The sequence below is a fragment of the Salmo trutta genome, unplaced genomic scaffold (assembly GCF_901001165.1).
Source record: "Salmo trutta unplaced genomic scaffold, fSalTru1.1, whole genome shotgun sequence".
In the NCBI taxonomy this organism is placed as follows: domain Eukaryota; kingdom Metazoa; phylum Chordata; class Actinopteri; order Salmoniformes; family Salmonidae; genus Salmo; species Salmo trutta.
In genome coordinates, this window is record NW_021822889.1 from 42,764 (window position 1) to 70,399 (window position 27,636).

The window sequence follows — 27,636 nt, forward strand, 5'->3', positions numbered from 1 at the left end:
TTTTTCATCATTTACATTTCAGTTTAATGGCTTGGAGGCACAGTGACAAAACATCTATTTAAGAAAAAAAAATCAGTATAAAATGAGAACTTAATGATTTAAAAAGAGACAAACACACATCAAGCTGGTTCATTATTAAAATACACTTTGGTCACATGACCATTACAAGACCTATAACATGATTAGAAGATGTCTGCTGATTCTTAGAAGGAATCCCTGATCTTAGACCTCCAAGCCTTAGCCCTCTCGAACCCATTGGTCCCTGTCCTGTAGTCTCTGACTGCCTGGTTGATCTCCTCTTCCGTGTTCATCACAAACGGACCTGGAGAGAAAGAGGAAAGTGTAGTGTGTCGCATTACACAAGAACAATCCAATATTGTGGTAACTGACCGGAGTTCAGTAATGTAAAGAAATTAAGGTCTTACCATGTTGGACCACCGGTTCATTGATCGGCTGTCCAGCAATCAAGACAAAATGGGAGACCTCTGATGTCTGGAGAAAGGAATTTGAGTTGTAGTGAATTTACAATTCCTGAAAACTGTGTTAGAGTCTGTAAGAAGCTCAGACAGCCTACCTTATTTTCTACTGCTATGCAGTCTCCATCATCAAACACTATGGTGTGATGTGGCTCCACTTTCTGCTGCTCTGCCTCTGGGCCTGAAAGAGCAATGGAAAACAGAATAGAAGTCTACAGATGGTCCCTGGGATGAAAACAAGATTATTACCTCAAAACAAATGGCAACAAAACAGCTTTCATTTGAGGATTTCTGTCAGATTTGAACCCGAGACAAACACTGGGATAAAGAACCAAAGAAAATGTGCATTTCCTCTTCATCTGACATGGTTAAGTCTGCTTCCGTCGTCTGAATACTACGGTCAAAAGAAATGCTGAAACGCCAAACGCTTCAAGTTGTGGTGGATATATTTATCAGACACAGCTGTGCTGGATTTGCCTTACAGACTACACTCTGTCGATTCAGTGGCATCTCCGTTCAAACCCACCTTCATCTTAGTTACAGCGAACGGCTCAACTTTATTCTGCTTTCAAAACATCTGTCTACAATTAAAAAGGAGCTTTCCGTGAGATCCTACGAAACAACGATTCCATTTAATCAGATCATAATGCAACTTCCTGTAGAAACAAATATCAACTATGTATGAAATGTAACAAAACCCTTTTCTAAATGAGTGAAGAGCGTTAAATAACGCCTTCTCACGCTAGCTAACATCTATCATAATGAAAATACAATTCCTCCTACTCAAATATGTGCTTCCCATAGACAAACAAAAGAAACGTCAAAAAACTTCAGCATAAGGACATTTTTACACATGAAAAAGGACAGGCCTAATGTGTCCTGTAAAGACAAACACTGTAGGGACCAGTTCAACTCTGTATAGCAGGACGTCACAGGACTGTAGGGAACAGTTCAACTCTGTATAGCAGGACGTCACAGGACTGTAGGGAACAGTTCAACTCTGTATAGCAGGGTGTCACAGGACTGTAGGTGAAACCATTTGTTACAGGTATAGTACCATAAGACATACATCTATGGCTTGCGTCCCATATGGCACCCTATTCCCTACATAGTGCACTACTTTTGGCCAGGCCCCATAGGGCACTATATAGGGAAAAGGTTGCCCTAGAACATGAACCACAACATGAAGGGTTCCAGTGTGATTGTGTCCCATTCCTAAACCATTCCTAAACTATTCCTAAACCATTCCTAAACTATTCCTAAACCATTCCTAGAGTTGCTATTGGCTTCAGATCACAAGGCTACATCCCAATGTTGACATGACATCACAGAGAGGACGGTGGAGAGGAAGGGAAATACGTGGAGGAGGGAACATCACAGAGAGGACGGTGGAGAGGAAGGGAACATCACAGAGAGGACGGTGGAGAGGAAGGGAACATCACAGAGAGGACGGTGGAGAGGAAGGGAACATCACAGAGAGGACGGTGGAGAGGAAGGGAACATCACAGAGAGGACGGTGGAGAGGAAGGGAACATCACAGAGAGGACGGTGGAGAGGAAGGGAACATCACAGAGAGGACGGTGGAGAGGAAGGGAACATCACAGAGAGGACGGTGGAGAGGAAGGGAACATCCCAGAGAGGACGGTGGAGAGGAAGGGAACATCCCAGAGAGGACGGTGGAGAGGAAGGGAACATCCCAGAGAGGACGGTGGAGAGGAAGGGAACATCACAGAGAGGACGGTGGAGATGAAGGGAACATCCCAGAGGAAACAGAGGTCAGGAGAAGAGGAAGGGAACATCCCAGAGAGGACAGAGGAGAGAAGAGGAGAAGAGGAAGGGAACATCCCAGAGAGGACAGAGGAGAGGAGAAGAGGAAGGGAAGGGAACATCCCAGAGAGGACAGAGGAGAGGAGAAGAGGAAGGGAAGGGAACATCCCAGAGAGGACAGAGGAGAGGAGAAGAGGAAGGGAAGGGAACATCCCAGAGAGGACGGAGGAGAGGAGAAGAGGAAGGGAACATCCCAGAGAGGACGGAGGAGACGAGGAAGGGAAAATAAATAAATAAATGCACCTGCTCTGTTTGATTGTCCCTCTCTCTGGACGAGGGACAGCAACAAGATGCAGAGTGTTTCTGAACCACTACCAAACACAACACTGTTCTGGATGACCATCAACAGGCTGCAGGGCAGTTAGGACCTAATGGAAAACTGTTCAAGAGAAACTAAATAGAGGAAACTCACCAACACAAACAGATCCTGCCAGTGTGTAGATAAACGAGGTCCATCCTAGCAGAGATGATAGAAAAACTGTTGTTTTGGGCTGGCATTGATAATGCATTTTGTCACCTCATTAACAAGTTAACTGCCACAGTATACACAACAATCATGACATTTATAAAGCGTCATATTCTAAATGATGTGACTTGGTGGGGGAGTCTGACCACTTGGTATACCAACGTCTTGCCATGTGAGCTGTGGGCCATAACACTGAGATGGTCTAACATCTAATCCACCATAGGGCCCTGTAGTATGATGACGTGGGAGCCATCCATTCAACACACCAACACTGACTGCGTGTACACACACACACACACACAGAGTAGAGTAATGGACTACTTAACGTCTTACGTACTATATGTGATCATTCAACACAGCACCACTGACTCCATAGACAACAGGTATGGTAACCATTCAACACAGCACCACTGACTCCATAGACAACAGGTATGGTAACCATTCAACACAGCACCACTGACTCCATAGACAACAGGTATGGTAACCATTCAACACAGCACCACTGACTCCATAGACAACAGGTATGGTAACCATTCAACACAGCACCACTGGCTCCATAGACAACAGGTATGGTAACCATTCAACACAGCACCACTGGCTCCATAGACAACAGGTATGGTAACCATTCAACACAGCACCACTGACTCCATAGACAACAGGTATGGTAACCATTCAACACAGCACCACTGACTCCATAGACAACAGGTATGGTAACCATTCAACACAGCACCACTGACTCCATAGACAACAGGTATGGTAACCATTCAACACAGCACCACTGGCTCCATAGCAACCACACAGCACCACTGACTCCATAGCAACCACACAGCACCACTGATTCCATAGCAACCACACAGCACCACTGGCTCCATAGCAACCACACAGCACCACTGACTCCATAGCAACCACACAGCACCTCTGATTCCATAGCAACCACACAGCACCACTGACTCCATAGCAACCACACAACACCACTGACTCCATAGCAACCACACAGAACCAGACGCCATAGAGAACAGGCAGGGTGACAATGGAAACCAAGCCAGTTGTATAAACTTTAGAAGACTCCCAACCCCTGGAGGACTTCTGTTTGTCACAGACAGTAGATAGCAACTCTCTCCCACCACAAACCAACGTCAGGTACAGTACAGTTCCCAGAATTAGAAAGCTTGTGTCATACAAACCACACAGCACTTAGCTAGGGTTTGAGTTGAAAGGTTCTGCTAACTTTACTGAAAAGGTTAACAGATTTAGTGCCAGATTGTGGATGAATGGAGCACACAGAACACTATAGTTACAGAAGGCCAAGCTCTGGTCCATGGTGTTACATGCAGATTGAGCCTTCTTCAAGGAGCACGTAACGCCCTGGACCAGAGCCACAGAAGGCCTACTGAGTAAAGATGGTTTTTACCTGAAGGAACTGGTTGTACATGCTTGGATCCTCCATCCAGCTTGAAGTCCAGATACAGTGTTGGAGTCCTGGTGAAAATCTTTGACTGGACAGAAAAAAAGGACAAGACATTTATAGTATTTCTGAGTTTCATTGACCCCCAGGCAGCACCCCACTCACTGAGTCCTCTCATGGACATGAAGTGTTACAAAGAATAGCGTTTATTGCTGTATGTTATTTGTGTAAATTCTTTGTCTATATACTCTGTCTGCAAATTGTGAGACAGACACCTAGCACCCTGATCCGTTGGTGTTACCTTTCCCACTTCCTCTTTTAACACCTAGCACCCTGATCTGTTGGTGTTACCTTTCCCACTTCCTCTTTTAACACCTAGCACCCTGATCTGTTGGTGTTACCTTTCCCACTTCCTCTTTTAACACCTAGCACCCTGATCCGTTGGTGTTACCTTTCCCACTTCCTCTTTTAACACCTAGCACCCTGATCTGTTGGTGTTACCTTTCCCACTTCCTCTTTTAACACCTAGCACCCTGATCTGTTGGTGTTACCTTTCCCACTTCCTCTTTTAACACCTAGCACCCTGATCTGTTGGTGTTACCTTTCCCACTTCCTCTTTTAACACCTAGCACCCTGATCTGTTGGTGTTACCTTTCCCACTTCCTCTTTTAACACCTAGCACCCTGATCCGTTGGTGTTACCTTTCCCACTTCCTCTTTTAACACCTAGCACCCTGATCTGTTGGTGTTACCCTTCCCACTTCCTCTTTTAACACCTAGCACCCTGATCTGTTGGTGTTACCTTTCCCACTTCCTCTTTTAACACCTAGCACCCTGATCTGTTGGTTACCTTTCCCACTTCCTCTTTTAACACCTAGCACCCTGATCTGTTGGTGTTACCCTTCCCACTTCCTCTTTTAACACCTAGCACCCTGATCTGTTGGTGTTACCTTTCCCACTTCCTCTTTTAACACCTAGCACCCTGATCTGTTGGTTACCTTTCCCACTTCCTCTTTTAACACCTAGCACCCTGATCTGTTGGTTACCTTTCCCACTTCCTCTTTTAACACCTAGCACCCTGATCCGTTGGTGTTACCTTTCCCACTTCCTCTTTTAACACCTAGCACCCTGATCTGTTGGTTACCTTTCCCACTTCCTCTTTTAACACCTAGCATCCTGATCTGTTGGTGTTACCTTTCCCACTTCCTCTTTTAACACCTAGCACCCTGATCTGTTGGTTACCTTTCCCACTTCCTCTTTTAACACCTAGCACCCTGATCCGTTGGTGTTACCTTTCCCACTTCCTCTTTTAACACCTAGCACCCTGATCTGTTGGTGTTACCCTTCCCACTTCCTCTTTTAACACCTAGCACCCTGATCTGTTGGTGTTACCTTTCCCACTTCCTCTTTTAACACCTAGCACCCTGATCTGTTGGTTACCTTTCCCACTTCCTCTTTTAACACCTAGCACCCTGATCCGTTGGTGTTACCTTTCCCACTTCCTCTTTTAACACCTAGCACCCTGATCCGTTGGTGTTACCCTTCCCACTTCCTCTTTTAACACCTAGCACCCTGATCTGTTGGTTACCTTTCCCACTTCCTCTTTTAACACCTAGCACCCTGATCTGTTGGTTACCTTTCCCACTTCCTCTTTTAACACCTAGCACCCTGATCTGTTGGTGTTACCTTTCCCACTTCCTCTTTTAACACCTAGCACCCTGATCTGTTGGTTACCTTTCCCACTTCCTCTTTTAAAGGGCAATTCCACAACTTTTCAACCTCATATTCACGTGATGTTTTCACATATGTAGACACTGGTATGGTGCTGGAGATAATAAACATGAGGTTGAAAGTGGAGGAGTTGCCCTTTATCACCCGCAAAATAGGAAGAGTCATAGGAAGTCATAAGGATAGACTGTGAAGAGGCCACGGCACACCAGCTCTACTGTGAGGGAAGACCAGACCAGCCCTACTGTGAGGGAAGACCAGATCAGCTGTACATACGTGAATGTTTCATCCTCTAGACTAGTCCAGGTTCCAGTCAAACTCAATGGGCAGTCTATCTGTCTGACCTGTATTAACCCCTGTTGGAAGTCATTACTCTGTAACCCTGTCAGTCAGCGGCAGCCCAAACCCAGCTGTATTAACCCCTGTTGGAAGTCATTACTCTGTAACCCTGTCAGTCAGCGGCAGCCCAAACCCAGCTGTATTAACCCCTGTTGGAAGTCATTACTCTGTAACCCTGTCAGTCAGCGGCACCCCAAACCCAGCTGCATTAACCCCTGTTGGAAGTCATTACTCTGTTACCCTGTCAGTCAGCGGCAGCCCAAACCCAGCTGTATTAACCCCTGTTGGAAGTCATTACTCTGTAACCCTGTCAGTCAGCGGCAGCCCAAACCCAGCTGCATTAACCCCTGTTGGAAGTCATTACTCTGTAACCCTGTCAGTCAGCGGCAGCCCAAACCCAGCTATATTAACCCCTGTTGGAAGTCATTACTCTGTTACCCTGTCAGTCAGCGGCAGCCCAAACCCAGCTGTATTAACCCCTGTTGGAAGTCATTACTCTGTAACCCTGTCAGTCAGCGGCAGCCCAAACCCAGCTGTATTAACCCCTGTTGGAAGTCATTACTCTGTAACCCTGTCAGTCAGCGGCACCCCAAACCCAGCTGTATTAACCCCTGTTGGAAGTCATTACTCTGTTACCCTGTCAGTCAGCGGCAGCCCAAACCCAGCTGTATTAACCCCTGTTGGAAGTCATTACTCTGTTACCCTGTCAGTCAGCGGCAGCCCAAACCCAGCTGTATTAACCCCTGTTGGAAGTCATTACTCTGTAACCCTGTCAGTCAGCGTCAGCCCAAACCCAGCTGTATTAACCCCTGTTGGAAGTCATTACTCTGTTTCCCTGTCAGTCAGCGGCAGCCCAAACCCAGCTGTATTAACCCCTGTTGGAAGTCATTACTCTGTAACCCTGTCAGTCAGCGGCAGCCCAAACCCAGCTGTATTAACCCCTGTTGGAAGTCATTACTCTGTTACCCTGTCAGTCAGCGGCAGGCCAAACCCAGCTGTATTAACCCCTGTTGGAAGTCATTACTCTGTTACCCTGTCAGTCAGCGGCAGCCCAAACCCAGCTGTATTAACCCCTGTTGGAAGTCATTACTCTGTTACCCTGTCAGTCAGCGGCAGCCCAAACCCAGCTGTATTAACCCCTGTTGGAAGTCATTACTCTGTTACCCTGTCAGTCAGCGGCAGGCCAAACCCAGCTGTATTAACCCCTGTTGGAAGTCATTACTCTGTAACCCTGTCAGTCAGCGGCAGCCCAAACCCAGCTGTATTAACCCCTGTTGGAAGTCATTACTCTGTCTCGCTGTCTGTATCCTCTCCCGTCCTAGAGTAACTCTACCACACAGTAAATGGTCAGGGTTCATATCCTGGTTTAAGCAGTTTAGGTGTTGATGTAGTGTTACTTTGTTTTACTATGAACAGACTGAACGCCCAGCTGGTGTTGTGTTTTAAGCTGTTGTTAAAAAATACTGTTGTTGTTGTTGTTAAAAAATACTGTTGTTGTTGTTAAAAAATACTGTTGTTCAATCAGGGTGTTAGCCAGTGTTACCTAGTGTTGATTTTTCAGTGTAACATTTCTAGTGTTGATTAAGGTGTTAAAGTAGCTCTGTAAGTGTTAAACACTCATTGGTTTAGAATAAACCCAGTGTTGGTGTTAATACCCAGTGTTGAACTAAAACCACACCCATCATTATCATATTTCCCAGCATGCTCTACTGTAGTTAGATTTTTAGAATAGTTTGTTTCAATATCTATGTTTTGAATGTACATTGATTAATTAATTCAATGTGAATAACATACATTTTTCTAAACTAATCCAATATGATACATCAATTCACTGCACCCATTACTGAAATGGTTGATCCAGTTTAGATGCTTAAGGTATTCTCATACCTTAATCTTTCCATCCCGGCAGTCATTCTGAATCAGGTTGCAGGTGAATACAAATTCTAAATGTTGGATATCCCCACTCTGGCTAGCTTCCAATAGGAATTACACATCACTTTGCAAGCCAGCATAATGTGATTTGCAGACCTACATTTTTCCTGTAAACCATGAGTTTCAGGCCACTGTATTATGGTAAAACTAAGCCCTCAAAAATAAGGCCTTATGAATTATGTGTTGTATTGTGTTAAATAATACAATTGTAATGATAACATAATTGCTTAGGATCTCACTTGGTGAAGGCCACAGGACAGAAAATGGATGAATGCAACAACCATAGCTGTGTTTGAATACCCATACTAACATACTGTAAATGACATACTTAATGAGTATATATACTACATAATATTAGTTCATTTTAATATACTGTAAACAAACGGTATCCTTTCAGTTGAGTGTAGTAGCGCTTCGCCTGTCTACTGGAAGTTGATGCTGTTGCTATGTAACTTCTTGCTAGTTTGTTAGCATAGATAGCAAATTAATAGCTAGACATCTTATGACTTCATTAACAATGTCCATTGAGAACGCACCAAGACTATACCACTTAGCTAAGCTAAGAATGAAGTGAATAATCAAGTTAATAAATGTTGGGTAGGTAGTTAGATAGCGTATAGTTAATATACTGGAAAGTTCAATGTATTAGTAGCCAACTAACATTAGGTAGCTAGCTAACATACGAGTCAGTACATACAAGCAATTGTTGTAATGATATGCTATGCGGTTCGTAAGGCTAGCGTAGCTAACAAATTGTAAGCCAGCATAACGTGTAACGTAACTTATTTGAAAAGTCATTACTTTATTACATTGCTCAACATTTCTTTAACTTTTGTCATAATTTGTTAAAGCAATGAATTTCTATCTGCTCTCATCAGACTTCGGCTGCTCATGTCTCTGTCACTAACAAATACAGTCATGGGTCGTAACTCAACAATTCACTCAAAAGGCAAGGCACTCTGGAAAATAAGGCTTTACACTAAGCAGTGTGTTCATTTAACACTGAAAGTGTGGACCAGTATAGACACTGGACCAGTGTTAAATTTAACACTCTTAGTGTTTATTTAATATTGAAGAATATGCTGTGAAGGTATCAGTGAACACCATAACAGTGTAACTTTAACACTGAGTTAGTGTAACATTTTAATGCCACTGGTGTTGGAAAGTATCAGTGTTAAAAGGGCAACACTTCGAAAAGCGTTAATTCAACACTTTCTGTCTGGTTCTCATATAAACACTTAAAAAGTGTGAAATTGAACAACCACAGTGTGTTTTACCAATCAAATTTTGCTGTGCAGCTATCCCACCCAGTCCCAGCTCAGTCCCACCCCCAGCCCAGTCCCAGCCCCAATACATTTACATACAGATAACTGCCAAAATGAAGGAAACACAAATGAGGAATACAAAGTATATTGAAAGCAGGTGCTTCCACACAGGTGTGTTTCCTGAGTTAATTAAGGAATGAACATCCCATCATGCTTAGGTTCATGTATAATGTGTGTGTGTCTCAGTCACCAGATCTCAACCCAGTTGAACACTTACGGGAGATTCTGGACCAACGCCTGAGACAGCGTTTTCCACCACCATCAACAAAACACAAAATGATGGAATTTCTACTGGAAAAATGGTGTCGCATCCCTCCACTTGTAGAATCTACGCCAAGGTGCATTAAAGCTGTTATGGCAGCTCGTGGTGGCCCAATGACAAAACACTTTATGTTGGTATTTCATTTATTTTGACAGTTACTTGTCTATTACCCTGTTGGACATCGTTAGCCTCTCTGCCTGTCTGTAGTGTCTCCCCCTGCCCTATAGTAAGCAGAGGCAACCCAATCCCAAGTTGGGCCCGTTTCCCAGCTCCAACACATTTTCATCTGTAAAATGACAAACCTTATAGACGTCATTAGAAACTCTGTCTGTCAGTCTCCTCTCCTGCCCTAGAGTAACCCCAAACCCAACCGGCCCGGTCAAATTTACATCTGAAACATGACAAACCCACTTACTCATTTCCTGTCTAACTCAGCAGACAGACACAGAAAAAATAAGGAGGGGGCGGTGGTGAGAAAGAGGATGTAATTGCCTGCAAACGTCACATGATGAAGCTGAATGTCTTGTGGTTGGTTGGGATTTCTGGCGAGGCATATCTAGGCCTGAGGCTTTCAACATCTCAGTCATTGTTTTGTATAAAGTTTTCTGGCTTGATATGGGCAAGACCCCAGCACGTCATATCAACAGCCGACACTAAGTATTCATTCTGTATAATACAGTGACAACGGAACAATGATGATGACAATGATGGCGATAATAAACTCCCCCCCTTCTTCATCCACTGTGGTTTTGGACCTGTGATTACAAATGCGTTACTTTGAAGGGTGAGAAATATAGAAATCTATTTTTAGTCGTTTAAGTTTATACATGTTCTTATGGCTGTTTGTTCTGACTTCCACATGACATCAACCAGTGTTTCCCCTATATGCGTTCAGCAGCGGCACACTGCGGTTGCTAATTCGTGGACGCCACCAAAAAAAGATATCAAAATAATAAATAATTTGACCATCCCGTGGTGCACCGCTGCTAAGCGCATATATGGGAAACACTGGTTGATGTCATGTGGAAGTCAGAACAAACATCCAGAACTTGTATAAACTTAAATAACTAAAACCCAGATAAAATATGTAGAAAATATAATAGAGCAATATATATTTTTTAAAAGATTACCTTTGAGAACTAACAATCCCCAAAAGAAAAATTTAACCGTCAGGGAGAATCTAAAATGTAAAAAATGTCATGTCATGGGGCCCCACATTGATTTTGTTATAACGTTTGAGTCATTCAGACAGCATAAGAACACGGCATAAGCCTTGGCAAAATGTTTAGAATTGAAGGAATTTTGCTTTAAAATCTTCTCTCAGCCTTATGGCACATTTTTTTGAATGGCATGAAATTAGCTTTAAAAAACAGTACAATGTTCTCTCTGCCCCACAGCAAAATGTATAAAATTGCAGGAAATTTGCTTTAAAACAGCAGCAGTTTGTCTCTGCGGCCAAGAAGAGGGCCTCTAAAACTGCACCACTGGCCACACCCACTACCACCACCCATGGTTATGGTTAGTATGGTGCTCCTGACCTGTACACCCAGGGTTATGGTTAGTATGGTGCTCCTGACCTGTACACCCAGGGTTATGGTCAGTATGGTGCTCCTGACCTGTACACCCAGGGTTATGGTTAGTATGGTGCTCCTGACCTGTACACCCAGGGTTATGGTTAGTATGGTGCTCCTGACCTGTACACCCAGGGTTATGGTTAGTATGGTGCTCCTGACCTGTACACTCAGGGTTATGGTTAGTATGGTGCTCCTGACCTGTACACCCAGGGTTATGGTTAGTATGGTGCTCCTGACCTGTACACCCAGGGTTATGGTTATGGTTAGTATGGTGCTCCTGACCTGTACACCCAGGGTTATGGTTATGGTTAGTATGGTGCTCCTGACCTGTACACCCATGGTTATGGTTAGTATGGTGCTCCTGACCTGTACACCCAGGGTTATGGTTAGTATGGTGCTCCTGACCTGTACACCCAGGGTTATGGTTATGGTTAGTATGGTGTTCTTGACCTGTACACCCAGGGTTATGGTTAGTATGGTGCTCCTGACCTGTACACCCAGGGTTATGGTTAGTATGGTGCTCCTGACCTGTACACCCAGGGTTATGGTTATGGTTAGTATGGTGTTCTTGACATGTACACCCAGGGTTATGGTTATGGTTAGTATGGTGCTCCTGACCTGTCACCCAGGGTTATGGTTATGGTTAGTATGGTGCTCCTGACCTGTACATCCAGGGTTATGGTTAGTATGGTGCTCCTGACCTGTACACCCAGGGTTATGGTTAGTATGGTGCTCCTGACCTGTAAACCCAGGGTTATGGTTAGCATGGTGCTCCTGACCTGTACACCCAGGGTTATGGTTAGTATGGTGCTCCTGACCTGTACACCCAGGGTTAGGGTCAGTATGGTGCTCCTGACCTGTACACCCAGGGTTATGGTCAGTATGGTGCTCCTGACCTGTACACCCAGGGTTATGGTTAGTATGGTGCTCCTGACCTGTACACCCAGGGTTATGGTCAGTATGGTGCTCCTGACCTGTACACCCAGGGTTATGGTTAGTATGGTGCTCCTGACCTGTACACCCAGGGTTATGGTTAGTATGGTGCTCCTGACCTGTACACCCAGGGTTATGGTTAGTATGGTGCTCCTGACCTGTACACTCAGGGTTATGGTTAGTATGGTGCTCCTGACCTGTACACCCAGGGTTATGGTTAGTATGGTGCTCCTGACCTGTACACCCAGGGTTATGGTTATGGTTAGTATGGTGCTCCTGACCTGTACACCCAGGGTTATGGTTAGTATGGTGCTCCTGACCTGTACACCCAGGGTTATGGTCAGTATGGTGCTCCTGACCTGTACACCCAGGGTTATGGTTAGTATGGTGCTCCTGACCTGTACACCCAGGGTTATGGTTAGTATGGTGCTCCTGACCTGTACACCCAGGGTTATGGTTAGTATGGTGCTCCTGACCTGTACACTCAGGGTTATGGTTAGTATGGTGCTCCTGACCTGTACACCCAGGGTTATGGTTAGTATGGTGCTCCTGACCTGTACACCCAGGGTTATGGTTATGGTTAGTATGGTGCTCCTGACCTGTACACCCAGGGTTATGGTTAGTATGGTGCTCCTGACCTGTACACCCAGGGTTATGGTTAGTATGGTGCTCCTGACCTGTACACCCAGGGTTATGGTTAGTATGGTGCTCCTGACCTGTACACCCTGGGTTATGGTTAGTATGGTGCTCCTGACCTGTACACCCAGGGTTATGGTTAGTATGGTGCTCCTGACCTGTACACCCAGGGTTATGGTTATGGTTAGTATGGTGCTCCTCACCTGTACCCCAAGGGCCTGTCCAGAGATGACGGCCACAGTGACCCCCTCCCTGCTGGGCTTGGGGACCTGGCTGTCCTTCAGCTCCTGGTACTGGGGCTCCACCATCTTGTCCTCCCTCCTCAGGTTGACCCACAGCTGCAGGCCCTGGACCGGCTCCTCAGACACAGGCATCTCTGCATGGACCACCCCTCGGCCTGCCGTCATCCACTTATGAAGAGACATGGACATAGACACACAGAGACGGACACAGAAACACACACACACACACACACAGATACAGAGAGGCATAGACACACACACACACACACACACACACACACACACACACACAAAACACAATTACTAAAAATATAAAGGAGAATTGTACAGTATAATATACATGAAATAAGTGTTGTCTGATATGATTTCCATAATAAATCACCCATGTGGACTTAATACTGGAACTAACTGGTTTCCAGGAGGAAATTTACTTCACATTTACACCTTTCCTTCCCCACTGCTGTGATATATACCTAGTGGATGTCCATCTTCCCCACTGCTGTGATATGTACCTAGTGGATGTCCATCTTCCCCACTGCTGTGATATGTACCTAGTGGATGTTCATCTTCCCCAATGCTGTGATATGTACCTAGTGGATGTCCATCTTCCCCACTGCTGTGATATGTACCTAGTGGATGTTCATCTTCCCCACTGCTGTGATATGTACCTAGTGGATGTCCATCTTCCCCACTGCTGTGATATGTACCTAGTGGATGTTCATCTTCCCCATTGCTGTGATATGTACCTAGTGGATGTCCATCTTCCCCACTGCTGTGATATGTACCTAGTGGATGTTCATCTTCCCCATTGCTGTGATATGTACCTAGTGGATGTTCATCTTCCCCACTGCTGTGATATGTACCTAGTGGATGTCCATCTTCCCCACTGCTGTGATATGTACCTAGTGGATGTCCATCTTCCCCACTGCTGTGATATGTACCTAGTGGATGTCCATCTTCCCCACTGCTGTGATATGTACCTAGTGGATGTCCATCTTCCCCACTGCTGTGATATGTACCTAGTGGATGTCCATCTTCCCCACTGCTGTGATATGCACCTAGTGCATGTCCATCTTCCCCACTGCTGTGATATGTACCTAGTGGATGTCCATTGTTCTTCTCAAAGCTCCGCTAACATCAAAATAACACACTGGAAGGTTGTGTTCAAAATGACTGCTACTACTTTTGGTCTAGGGGCTAAGCTGTGCACTAAATAGGGTCTAGAGCCCTCCAACTCAACGTTGGACCTGGAAGCCAGTTCCACTGCATGTTCTCATTGTCCCCTCTAATCAGGGACTGATTTAGTCCTGGGAAACCAGGAGTGTGCAATTCATTATCAGGTAAAACAGAAAACCAGCAGGGTAAGAGTTGAGTACCCCTGGTCTAGAGAATAAGGGCTCAGGGAATAGGGGTTTTAGCCAAAAGTAGTGCACTACATAGGGAATAGGGAGCCATTTCTGATGCAACTTTTCAGTGCCCTAAGGGTGATGCAGCGTTGCTGTGGGAAGCTAATTGAGCAATAACACTTCAAGTTTAGTCAGCAGCTTTCCCCTCCTGTTCCACTGTGAGGAAACCCGTCTGCCCTGGGTTAGTAGCTCCAGCACCCCCCCCCCCCCCCCCCCCCCCCCCCCAATGGTGTTTGGCTCTCTCTCGCTGTCGCACGCACACACACCAAGTCTCTTGTAGTAGGATTTAGGTATTTTATTAGGATCCCCATTAGCTGTTGCGAAAGAAGCAGCTACTCTTCCTGGGTCCACACAGAACATGACATAATTTAGTCTCCTCAACTTGTTCAACAGCCACACCATTCATTACCAGATCCAGCTGAGGTCTAGAACTTAGGGAATGATTAGTACCAAATACAATGCTCTTAGTTTTAGAGATGTTCAGGACCAGTTTATTACTCCCCATTCCACAACAGACTGCAACTCTTTAAGGGCTTCAGTGACTTCACTAGCTGTGGTTTCTGATGCGGATATGGTTGAATCATTAGCATACATGGACAAACATGCTTTGTTAAATGCCAGTGGCATTAGTGCCTTTTAAACCACTCCCTGGTCGATGCTGACTGACTGACCAGGGACAACAGCTTTACGACTGCTGCATGGGAAAAACACAGGAAATGCCCTGAAGGCACGATGCTTCATTGGTTCTGGTGGGAGTATGGTGAAGAGTAGGAACCTGCTTACAGTACTGTCACAAGATGTTTCTCTACCTGTAAATCCCCTGGTTTCAGTAGTCCAGAGTGGCCACAGAAATCCTCATGGGCTGAAACGCCTTTCAAAACGTAGGTCACCTAAACAAAGACAGAATAGATCCAAATATATTCTCAAACCCATAGATGAGCCATTGCTGATTTTATATAACAGCTGAGAGGCAAAACAAAACATGAACTGTGCTCTGCAGTTGTCCCTCTCCCGAATACCAACCATGTCTAGAGAATTGGAAAACAACTTTCTCTAAGTCTTTGCCAATTGAGGTTGAGGTTAGGAAAGAGATGAATGAATCTCAGTTGTAAACATGAATGGTTTCGGAAGGAAATCTCATCATAAAGCTTGTACGACTGGAAAACATAGTATGGTAAATAATTTCCTTCATATTTTCCTCATGCAAGTCTAACAGATTAAATATGTACAGTGTGTGTGTGCGTGTGTGTAATGCAGTGTCCGTTGAGCAGGACAGACAAGAGCACGTGTTCACTCCGTGTCCATTCCACTGCCACATGGACTGAGGTCAAAACGGACAGGAAGTAGAAAGCTATAGAGGTTAGAGGTAAACATCTGTCTCTCAGAGAGGCTTCCAAACCTCCAGCCAGGGGGGCGAGAGCCTCTCTCTGATCTGGCAGTGCACGTGGTTATGAGCTCTGAGATGTAACCGTGAGCCAACACACCTGCTGCATGGCATGCTGGGCCGTGGGCGCTTCAGCCCCGCCCCCGTCAGGTCTGGTCCAGTCCGCGGCCAGTTGGACACTAAGCTACACATATACAGTATCAGCTGGGCCTATGGCCTCATCTGGTCTGGGCCATGGTGGACACTAGGCTAGGTTACACATGTATCTACAGTATCTGCTGGGCCTATGGCCTCATCTGGTCTGGGCCATGGTGGACACTAGGCTAGGTTACACATGTATCTACAGTATCTGCTGGGCCTATGGCCTCATCTGGTCTGGGCCATGGTGGACACTAGGCTAGGTTATACATGCATCTACAGTATCAGCTGGGCCTATGGCCTCATCTGGTCTGGGCCATGGTGGACACTAGGCTAGGTTACACATGTATCTACAGTATCTGCTGGGCCTATGGCCTCATCTGGTCTGGGCCATGGTGGACACTAGGCTAGGTTACACATGTATCTACAGTATCTGCTGGGCCTATGGCCTCATCTGGTCTGGGCCATGGTGGACACTAGGCTAGGTTACACATGTATCTACAGTATCTGCTGGGCCTATGGCCTCATCTGGTCTGGGCCATGGTGGACACTAGGCTAGGTTACACATGTATCTACAGTATCTGCTGGGCCTATGGCCTCATCTGGTCTGGGCCATGGTGGACACTAGGCTAGGTTACACATGTATCTACAGTATCAGCTGGGCCTATGGCCTCATCTGGTCTGGGCCATGGTGGACACTAGGCTAGGTTACACGTGTATCTACAGTATCTGCTGGGCCTATGGCCTCATCTGGTCTGGGCCATGGTGGACACTAGGCTAGGTTACACATGTATCTACAGTATCTGCTGGGCCTATGGCCTCATCTGGTCTGGGCCATGGTGGACACTAGGCTAGGTTACACATGTATCTACAGTATCAGCTGGGCCTATGGCCTCATCTGGTCTGGGCCATGGTGGACACTAGGCTAGGTTACACATGTATCTACAGTATCTGCTGGGCCTATGGCCTCATCTGGTCTGGGCCATGGTGGACATTAGGCTAGGTTACACATGTATCTACAGTATCAGCTGGGCCTATGGCCTCATCTGGTCTGGGCCATGGTGGACACTAGGCTAGGTTACACATGTATCTACAGTATCAAACACAGGCCAAGACTTTTCTATTAAAAACACTTGTTTTGACTCTATAAATTCCCACTGTGGACCATCGCCTTTATGGTTGAGGAAACCGTGATTCACCAACACCACTTCCAAAGCAGAAGTTTAATTTCCCTCCTCCCCTCTGTCTAAATATGTGATATTGGTGGGTTTTCATTCAAACCCCAGTATCCAAAAGCAAGATAATGCTATGTATAACAAACCTATTGAGAAGCTTTCTCTGGACGAGGATTACCGACAGTAGGCCTGTTAGTGCCATCTGCTGGCGTTAGCAGGAAGTGCATTAATGGTGTATGTGCCTCATCCTCCCTCATCATTAATGGTGTATGTGCCTCATCCTCCCTCATCATTAATGGGATATGTGCCTCACCCTACCTCATCATTAATGGGGTATGTGCCTTACCCTCCCTCATCACTAAGGGTGTATGAGCCTCACCCTCCCTCCTCATTAATGGGGTATGTGCCTCACCCTCCCTCATCATTACTGGGGTATGTGCCTCACCCTACCTCCTCATTAATGGTGTATGTGCCACACCCTCCCTCATCATTAATGGGGTATGTGCCTTACCCTCCCTCATCATTAATGGGGTATGTGCCTCACCCTCCATCATTAATGGGGTATGTGCCTCACCCGCCCTCATCATTAATGGTGTATGTGCCTCACCCTCCCTCATCATTAATGGTGTATGTGCCATACCCTCCCTCATCATTAATGGTGTATGTGCCTCACCCTCCCTCATCATTAATGGTGTATGTGCCTCACCCTCCCTCATCATTAATGGTGTATGTGCCTCACCCTCCCTCATCATTAATGGTGTATGTCCCTCACCCTCCCTCATCATGAATGGTGTATGTGCCTCACCCTCCCTCATCATGAATGGTGTATATGCCTCACCCTCCCTCATCATTAATGGTGTATGTGCCTCACCCTCCTGCATCATTAATGGTGTATGTGCCTCAATCTCCCTCATCATTAATGGTGTATGTGCCTCACCCTCCCTCATCATGAATGGCGTATGTGCCTCACCCTCCCACATCATTAACGGTGTATGTGCCACACCCTCCCTCATCATGAATGGTGTATGTGCCTCACCTTCCCTCATCATTAATGGTGTATGTGCCACACTCTCCATAATTAATGGTGTATGTGCCTCACCCTCCTTCATCATGAATGGTGTATGTGCCTCACCCTCCCTCATCACTAATGGTGTATGTGCCACACCCTCCCTCATCACTAACGGTGTATGTGCCTCACACTCCTTCATGAATGGTGTATGTGCCTCACCCTCCCTCATCGTTAATGGTGTATGTGCCTCATTAATGGTGTATGTGCCTCACCCTCCCTCATCATTAACGGTGTATGTGCCTCACCCTCCCTCATCACTAATGGTGTATGTGCCACACACTCCCTCATCATGAATGGTGTATGTGCCTCACGCTCCCTCATCATTAATGGTGTATGTGCCTCACCCTCCCTTATCATTAATGGTGTATGTGCCACACCCTCCCTCGTCATTAACGGTGTATGTGCCACACCCTCCTTCCCTCGATAATTAACGGTGTATGTGCCACACGCTCCATCATTAATGGTGTATGTGCCACACCCTCCCTCATCATGAATGGTGTATGTGCCTCACACTCCCTTATCATTAATGGTGTATGTGCCACACCCTCCCTCCCTCGTCATTAATGGTGTATGTGCCACACCCTCCCTCCCTCGTCATTAACGGTGTATGTGCCACACCCTCCTTCATCATTAATGGTGTATGTGCCTCACCCTCCCTTATCATTAATGGTGTATGTGCCATACCCTCCCTCCCTCGTCATTAGTGGTGTATGTGCCACACCCTCCCTCATCATTAATGGTGTATGTGCCACACCCTCCCTCATCATGAATGGTGTATGTGCCACACCCTCCCTCATCATGAATGGTGTATGTGCCTCACCCTCCCTCATCATTAATGGTGTATGTGCCACACCCTCCCTCCCTCGTCATTAATGGCGTATGTGCCACACCCTCCTTCCCTCGATCATTAATGGTGTATGTGCCACACCCTCCATCATTAATGGTGTATCTGCCTCACCCTCCTTCATCATTAATGGTGTATGTGCCACACCCTCCCTCATCATGAATGGTGTATGTGCCTCACCCTCCCTTTTCATTAATGGTGTATGTGCCACACCCTCCCTCCCTCGTCATTAATGGTGTATGTGCCACACCCTCCCTCCCTCGTCATTAATGGTGTATGTGCCACACCCTCCCTCCCTCGTCATTAGTGGTGTATGTACCTCACCCTCCCTTATCATTAATGGTGTATGTGCCACACCCTCCTTCATCATTAATGGTGTACGTGCCTCACCCTCCCTCATCATTAATGGTGTATGTGCCTCACCCTCCCTCATCATGAATGGTGTATGTGCCTCACCCTCCCACATCATGAATGGTGTATGTGCCTCACCCTCCCTCATCATGAATGGTGTATGTGCCACACCCTCCTTCCCTCATCATTAATGGTGTATGTGCCTCACCCTCCCTCATCATTAATGGTGTATGTGCCTCACCCTCCCTCCCTCATCATTAATGGTGTACGTGCCTCATCCTCCCTCATCATTAATGGTGTATGTGCCACACCCTCCATCATTAATGGTGTACGTGCCTCACCCTCCCTCATCATTAATGGTGTATGTGCCTCACCCTCCCTCATCATTAATGGTGTATGTGCCTCCTCCTCCCTTATCATTAATGGTGTACGTGCCTCACCCTCCCTCATCGTTAATGGTGTATGTGCCTCATTAATGGTGTATGTACCTCACCCTCCCTCATCATTAATGGTGTATGTGCCTCACCCTCCCTCAACGGCCTCATATGAACCTGTTATTCCACATGACGGTCCGATCTGCCAGGGTTTCAGTCAGAACACAACATTGTATCACTCCAGATTGAGACAGTATAGATGCTGCATCGCGCTAGCTTGACAGACAGAGGCAGAGAGAGACAGAGAGACAGAATAGAGAGAGAGAGAATAGATAGCCTACTCACGGTCTCAAAGCCTCTGTGGGGGTGATCAGGGAAGCCAGATGGCTTTTTGACTTTGAACTCATCCAACATCAAGAAAGGATCCAGGTTAATCAGCTGAAATAAATGGATGGACAAGATATCAGCCTACCATGTCATAATTTGTGCTTTAGTTTGGTATTTTAAAAGGATATTATTAAACATGATAAACTAGGCAGATGTAAGACAGACAGTATGACAGTAACTCACCTCCTTTCTTCCTATGCTTCTGCGGACATGGGCTCCCACACCTTCTACCTGCTCCACACTCAAAACTGTCTTCACAACTCTTCTTATCCTCATTGTAGAGGATAGGGTTATTTACTAGTAGTACCTTATTTATTATGGTACACCTTGAACAAAAATACTGAAGAGAAAAGGAAAAATAACTGCATTGAATATATAGCCTAAGCCTTCAAATACCCACCGTTGATGTTCAACGTCAATACAAAACATCACGTCAATACCAAACACCATAACGAGTGTTTGTTATTAGATGTTACAATATTTCTTATTTTGCTAAGACTTTTATTGGGATAATATGGAGTAAAAAGACAACATGACAGATCAATAACAGCATCGGTCTCTAGCTAGGATAAATTAAGTTTAGCGGACTAAACTCCACTCCATGGTGAATAAAAACGTCCTTCTCCGTGGAGTGGAGTTTACTTTGATACATGAAACTCAATGTCACTAACCTGGCAGAAGTTGGATGTGGACTCAACAAGACTAATTTACTCCGAATATCAACTACAATCACGCAAGCACGTAATGTAGGCTATCAAATCCTCCCAGTGTGTTGGCAACAACAAAATTAGACGCCTATCATCATTAGGAGCCTATCATCTTCCAAGCGCAGTCATGTTGTTGTCGCGGTGGCCAACACTGCATCTGTTGCGCATGTACGGACATGAAGGGCGTGGCTTGACCGCAAGGGATTAGTTTGAATTAAAAAAGAGGGGGGTTAGTTTATTCTCAGATAGGAAGGGGTGAGGTGTAGTTTATTAGGAAGGGGGGTCGTTTATTCTGAGCTAGGAAGGGGTGAGGTGTAGTTTATTCTCAGCTAGGAAGGCAGCTGAATCCATGATCTATCGCTGCGTAAATCTCCCTTTGACATCAAAACATGATTTGCGCTAAGGTCTTTAATCATAACCACATCAGCCCGTGCATCTGTTGAATGTATTCTTCGGTGTGTGCTCTCTCCACGGTGGTTTGTGTCCCTGTCCCTCCGTCACCACTCTGGCTGTGCTGGAATATTATGTCCTTCGCGATGCGCGCACTTGCAGCCTGTCCTCCTGCCAGATTCAGCGCGTGTGGACCAACCTGTTTGTGATAACAAAGGGAATCCAGCTGAGTCACTCTGACTGTACAGTGTTACATAACCAACTCTCTCTCTAGGTCTACTTTCCAAGCCATATTTAGTAGGTATTTGCTGCCTATATTTCAGAGCCTATATTTTTCATTACATGTGTCCTTGAAAGACTAAAGAAAATACAAGTTTATAAATATATCAAAAGGCTATCCCTCCTCTGCTTCGTTTTTGACAAGACTCAATTGGGTTATCATTCCACCCCTACAAAACCCAGAAAAGCTACTTTTATTTTAATCCATATGGGCATTTTTTCATTACATGTGTCTGTCAATGCTTTGACAAATTCCCAGCAATATGAATGAAATATTCTCCCTCTGACATTCCATTCTATTATTTTCTACAAAATGTTTTCATTGTGTGATTAGCAAAAAATACCAATATACCTGAAGTGCTGTGTACTGTCCCATCAGGTACAGAGGACATCCTGGAGCCCACTGCAAGCTTTCAGATATACACGGCCAGCCATCCAGGACCTTACGTTGAGACACGTTGTAATTAGACTTGGATCAAATGCAGGTAACTGTAGTATAGTAGTATAACATAGTATAGTAGTATAGTATAGTAGTAGTCTATAGTAGTATAGTAGCAGCCAATAGTATAGTAGTATAGTATAGTAGTAGTATAGTAGTAGCCTATTGTAGTGTAGTATAGTAGTATAGTATAGTAGTAGTCTATAGTAGTATAGTAGCAGCCTATAGTATAGTAGTATAGTAGTAAGTAGTAGCCTATAGTAGTGTAGTATAGCAGTAGTCCATAGTAGTATAGTAGCAGCCTATAGTATAGTAGTATAGTATAGCAGTAGCCTATAGTAGTACCCTACAGTAGTATAGTATAGTAGTAGCCTATAGTATTATAGTATAGTAGGAGCCTATAGTATAGTAGGAGCCTATATTATTATAGTATAGTAGTAGCCTATAGTATAGTAGTATAGTATAGGTGTATAGCTGTCACGATTGTCTTCGTCCTCTGACGATATAACGAAATCGTCATCGGAAAATGTGGACCAATACGCAGCAGGTTCGTGAATGCTCATCTTGATTTTTATTCACTACAAAAATGAACATACAAAAATAACAAAATACGAAAACGAACAACTAACAGTCTGTCAAAGCATAGTGCTTTACACAGAACAATCACCCACAAAACACAAACACAAACACACCCTCATTTATGAGACTCTCAATCAAAGGCAGATAGAAAACACCTGCCTTCAACTGAGAGTCCCAACACCAATTCACCAGACATAGAAACAGACATACTAGACTCCACATAGAAATACCTAAACAAACCAACACCCGGAATTACTAAAACAAACACCCTTAAACCAAACACACCACCCTGAACCACATAAAACAAATACCCTCTGTCACGCCCTGACCAAACTACAAACAATTAACCTTATATACTGGCCAGGACGTGACAATAGCAGTATAGTAGTATAGCATAGTAGTATAGTATAGTGGCAGCCTATAGTATAGTAGTATTGTAGTAGCCTATAGTTTAATATTAAATTAGCAGCCTATAGTAACATAGTAGTAGCCTTTTAATAGTATAGTAGTATAGTATACTAGTATAGTTTTAGCCCATAGTATAGTAGTATAGTAGTATCCTATAGTAGTATATTCAACTAGTATAATTGTATAGTACAGTAGTATAGTATGGTATAGTACAGTTGTAGCCTATAGTATAGTATAGTAGTATGGTATAGTAGCATAGTATAGTAGTAGCCTATAGTATAGTAGTATAGTATAGTAGTAGCCTATAGTAGTATAGTATTGCCGTATAGTAGTAGCCTACAGCATAGTAGTAGCCTATAGTAGTAGCCTATAGTAGTATAGTATGGTATAGTATAGTAGTGGGCTATAGTAGTATAGTATAGTAGCATAGTATAGTAGTTGCCTAAATTATAGTATAGTAGTAGCCTATAGTAGTATAGTATAGTAGTAGCCTATAGTAGTATAGTATAGTAGTAGCCTATAGTAGTATAGTATAGTAGTAGCCTATAGTAGTATAGTATTGCGGTATAGTATAGTAGTAGCCTATGGTGGTAGAATATAGTAGTAGCCTTTATTAGTATAGTATAGCAGTATAGTAAAGTAGTAGCCTATATTAGTATAGTATAGTAGTATAGTACAGTAGTAGCCTATATTATAGTAGTAGCCTATAGTAGTATAGTATAGTAGTAGCCTATATTAGTATAGTATAGTAGTATAGTATAGTAGTAGCCTATAGTATAGTAGTAGCCTATATTAGTATAGTAGAGTATTATAGTAGTAGCCTATATTATAGTGGTATGGTATAGTAGTAGCCTATTAATAGTATAGTAGTGTAGTATAGTAGTATAGTAGTAGCCTATGGTAGTATAGTATAGTAGTAGCCTATATTATAGTGGTATGGTATAGTAGTAGCCTATATTACTATAGTAGTGTAGTATAGTAGTAGCCTATATTATAGTGGTATGGTATAGTAGTAGCCTATTAATAGTATAGTAGTGTAGTATAGTAGTATAGTAGTAGCCTATGGTAGTATAGTATAGTAGTAGCCTATATTATAGTGGTATGGTATAGTAGTAGCCTATTAATAGTATAGTAGTGTAGTATAGTAGTATAGTAGTAGCCTATATTATAGTGGTATGGTATAGTAGTAGCCTATAGTATAGTAGTAGCCTATAGTATAGTAGTAGCCTATATTAGTATAGTAATGTAGTATAGTAGTAGCCTATATTAGTATAGTATAGTAGTATAGTATAGTAGTAGCCTATAGTATAGTAGTAGCCTATAGTATAGTAGTAGCCTATATTAGTATAGTAGTGTAGTATAGTAGTAGCCTATATTATAGTGGTATGGTATAGTAGTAGCCTATTAATAGTATAGTAGTGTAGTATAGTAGTATAGTAGTAGCCTATGGTAGTATAGTATAGTAGTAGCCTGTAGTAGTATAGTAATAACCTATAGCGTTGTAGTATAGTATAGTAGTAGCATATAGCAGTATAGTAGTAACCAACAGTATAGTAGTATAATAGTATTGCAGTGTAGTATAGTAGTAGCCTATAGTATAGCAGTAGCCTATAGTAGTGTAGTATAGTAGTACAGTAGTAGCCTGCAGTATAGTAGTATGGTAGTATTGTCATGTAGTAGTAGCCTATAGTATAGTAGCAGCCTATAGTAGTATAGTAGAGAATCATAGCATAGCAGTAGCCTATAGTATAGTAGTAGAGTAGAGTAGTAGCCTATGGTATAGCGGTTGCATATAGCAGTATAGTAGTTGCCTGTAGTATAGTATTATAGTATAGTAGTAGCCTATAGCATAGTAGTATAGTATTGTAGTAGCCTATAGTATAGTAGTATAGTATTAGCCTATATTATAGTAGTACAGTATAATAGTAGCCTATAGTATATTAACATAGCATCTTAGCAGCCGATAGTATAGTAGTATAGTATGGTAGCACCCCATAGTATAGTATAGTATAGTAGTATCCTATAGTATAGTAGCATGGTATAGTAGTATCATGTAGTATAGTATAGTAGTATCCTATAGTATAGTAGTATACTAGAAGCCTGTAGTGTAGTAGTATAGTGGTATTGTGGTGTAGTATAGTATAGTAGTATAGCAGTGGTGGAAAAAGTACCCAACTATCATACTTAAGTAAAAGTAAAGATACCTTAATAGAAAATGACTCAAGTAAAAGTAAAATACACACAGTAAAATAAACTTGAGTAAAAGTATAAAAGTATTTGTTTTAAAATGTACTAAAGTATCAAGAGTAAAAGTATAAACTATTTTAAATTCCTTATATTAAGCAAACCAGATGGCACCATTTTCTTGTCCAACATTCAGTCATAATTTACAAACAAAGCATGCGTGTTTAGTGAGTCCTCCAGATCAGAGGCAGGGGATGACCAGGGATGTTCTCTGTTTAGTGAGTCCACCAGATCAGAGGCAGAAGGGATGACCATGGATGTTCTCTGTTTAGTGAGTCCTCCAGATCAGAGACAGAAGGGATGACCAGGGATGTTCTCTGTTTAGTGAGTCCTCCAGATCAGAGACAGTAGGGATGACCAGGGATGTTCTCTGTTTAGTGAGTCCTCCAGATCAGAGGCAGAAGGGATGACCAGGGATGTTCTCTGTTTAGTGAGTCCACCAGATCAGAGACAGTAGGGATGACCAGGGATGTTCTCTGTTTAGTGAGTCCACCAGATCAGAGACAGTAGAGATGACCAGGGATGTTCTCTGTTTAGTGAGTCCACCAGATCAGAGGCAGTAGGGGATGACCAGGGATGTTCTCTGTTTAGTGAGTCCACCAGATCAGAGACAGTAGGGATGACCAGGGATGTTCTCTGTTTAGTGAGTCCACCAGATCAGAGACAGTAGGGATGACCAGGGATGTTCTCTGTTTAGTGAGTCCACCAGATCAGAGACAGTAGGGATGACCAGGGATGTTCTCTGTTTAGTGAGTCCACCAGATCAGAGACAGTAGGGATGACCAGGGATGTTCTCTGTTTAGTGAGTCCACCAGATCAGAGGCAGTAGGGGATGACCAGGGATGTTCTCTGTTTAGTGAGTCCACCAGATCAGAGACAGTAGGGATGACCAGGGATGTTCTCTGTTTAGTGAGTCCACCAGATCAGAGACAGTAGGGATGACCAGGGATGTTCTCTGTTTAGTGAGTCCACCAGATCAGAGACAGTAGGGATGACCAGGGATGTTATGTTGATAAGTGTGTGAATTGGACTATTTTCCTGTCCTACTAAGCATTAAAAATGTAACAAGTACTTTTGGGTGTCAAGGAAAATGTATGGGGTAAAAAGTACAATATTTTCTTAAGGAATGTAGTGAAGTAAAAGTAAAAGTAGTAAAAAAATATAAATAGTAAAGTACCGATACACCAAAAAATGACTTAAGTAGTACTTTAAAGTATTTTTACTTAAGTACTTTACACCACTGTAGTATAGTATAGTAGCATAGTCATTTTGTACAGAGGTTGAGATATGATATGATAGCAGCACACCTGAATGGGGAATTCCTTGATGACAGAAGAGAGCATAGGGTCTTGGTTGACGTCCAGTTTGCATCCTGTAGCCAGCCATATCCTGTCCCCAGTCCAAGTCTCACAGCCATTCTGTCCACACAGTGACAGTCTCCACACCTGGCTTTCATAGCACCACTTAGCTTCAGTCACCTGTAGAACACAACAGGTTATGAATCCATAACCACTGTTCACCATGAATACCATGGCTCTACTTTCTCTCTTTCACCAGATTGTATTGTTTTATGTTTCAAAATGTTAGTTCCAAATGTTAGTTCTCTACTGTGACCCCCAGGCACACACAACCTCTGTCCACCCTCTCTACTGCGACCCCCAGGCACACACAACCTCTGTTCACCCTCTCTACTGTGACCCCCAGGCACACACAACCTCTGTGGACAGAGGGGGGTCACAGTAGAGAGGGTGGACAGAGGTTGTGTGTATCTGGGGGTTGCAGTAGTATTAATATTATTGATATCTATTTACCTAGCAGTATTATTCTGACTAGTAGTATTACAATATTATTGTTATTTCTGTACCTGGCAGTATGCTCGGACAGCCAGCTGTCCATTCTGGATGTAGGGCTGCAGAGCTGCGTAGGCCTCAGGTGTAACTGCCCCTCCCTTCCTGGCCTGTCTGATCATGGCCAGTCTCTTATGGACGCTGCTCTCGTTGTAGAACTGGCGCAAGTAGGCCAGGCCGTCCATCTTGATGCCATGCTCCACATGGGAGTACCGCCCCACCAGGCTTTCCACGTCACCCACGTCAAACTGCTTCAGCTGGGGGAGAGGACCGAGGCAGAGGGGTCTGGGGTTGGAGATCATGGTGGTCTGACTATAACAGTCTCTTAACATCAAACTGCTTCAGTGGAGGGGGGGGGGGGCACTCTGCAAATGTGATGTACTTCTAGAGTATATTGTTTAAAACAATATGTCTAAAAGTGAACAAAATCAAAAAGGGTACTTTTGAGATATTCATATTATTAGTTTTAAT

At 44.1% G+C, this 27,636-nt stretch overlaps 2 protein-coding genes and 2 long non-coding RNA genes across 7 annotated transcripts in view; all 4 read right to left on the bottom strand.

The window, feature by feature from the left end:
- On the bottom strand, positions 1 to 21,358 carry LOC115186267 (pirin). Of its 2 annotated transcripts, none has more exons than XM_029745938.1 (10): positions 20,944 to 21,358; positions 20,456 to 20,612; positions 20,231 to 20,323; positions 15,360 to 15,440; positions 13,106 to 13,312; positions 4,181 to 4,265; positions 2,716 to 2,760; positions 575 to 657; positions 426 to 492; positions 1 to 322 (listed from the first exon to the last, which is right to left on the bottom strand). In XM_029745938.1, exons 2-10 carry the CDS (start codon positions 20,546 to 20,548, stop codon positions 204 to 206), a joined length of 873 nt encoding a protein of 290 aa, XP_029601798.1. In that variant the 5' UTR covers positions 20,549 to 20,612; positions 20,944 to 21,358; the 3' UTR covers positions 1 to 203. The 2 variants fall into 2 exon arrangements, with proteins under 2 accessions (XP_029601798.1, XP_029601799.1); XM_029745939.1 differs by having other exon boundaries at positions 20,456 to 20,598; positions 20,944 to 21,136.
- On the bottom strand, positions 4,631 to 7,925 carry LOC115186268 (uncharacterized). Its single transcript, XR_003875661.1, has 2 exons — positions 5,664 to 7,925; positions 4,631 to 5,613 (listed from the first exon to the last, which is right to left on the bottom strand). It is a non-coding gene; the product is annotated as an uncharacterized LOC115186268 (long non-coding RNA).
- Positions 9,885 to 11,344, bottom strand: LOC115186269 (uncharacterized). Its single transcript, XR_003875662.1, has 2 exons — positions 10,890 to 11,344; positions 9,885 to 10,514 (listed from the first exon to the last, which is right to left on the bottom strand). It is a non-coding gene; the product is annotated as an uncharacterized LOC115186269 (long non-coding RNA).
- LOC115186265 (uncharacterized) overlaps positions 21,246 to 27,636 on the bottom strand; it is an 18,387-nt gene continuing 11,996 nt past the window's right edge. For all 3 annotated transcript variants that reach the window (XM_029745935.1, XM_029745934.1, XM_029745933.1), the window contains 4 exons: positions 27,183 to 27,422; positions 26,626 to 26,796; positions 22,001 to 22,090; positions 21,246 to 21,568 (listed from right to left, as the gene is read on the bottom strand). In XM_029745935.1, coding sequence (XP_029601795.1) covers positions 21,392 to 21,568; positions 22,001 to 22,090; positions 26,626 to 26,796; positions 27,183 to 27,422 — 678 coding nt within the window. In that variant the 3' untranslated portion in view covers positions 21,246 to 21,391. The remainder of the gene's footprint in view (positions 21,569 to 22,000; positions 22,091 to 26,625; positions 26,797 to 27,182; positions 27,423 to 27,636) is intronic.

Bases quoted from the DNA above. Each gene is read 5' to 3' on its own strand.
- LOC115186267 (XM_029745938.1), bottom strand. From the start codon at position 20,548: ATGAGGATAAGAAGAGTTGTGAAGACAGTTTTGAGTGTGGAGCAGGTA. The intron at 4,266-13,105 runs GTGAGGAGCACC...TTTTCTGTCCAG, and splicing joins GACAGGCCCTTGGGGTACAG to TCAAAGATTTTCACCAGGAC. The intron at 493-574 runs GTAGGCTGTCTG...TCCTTTCTCCAG, and splicing joins GCATAGCAGTAGAAAATAAG to ACATCAGAGGTCTCCCATTT.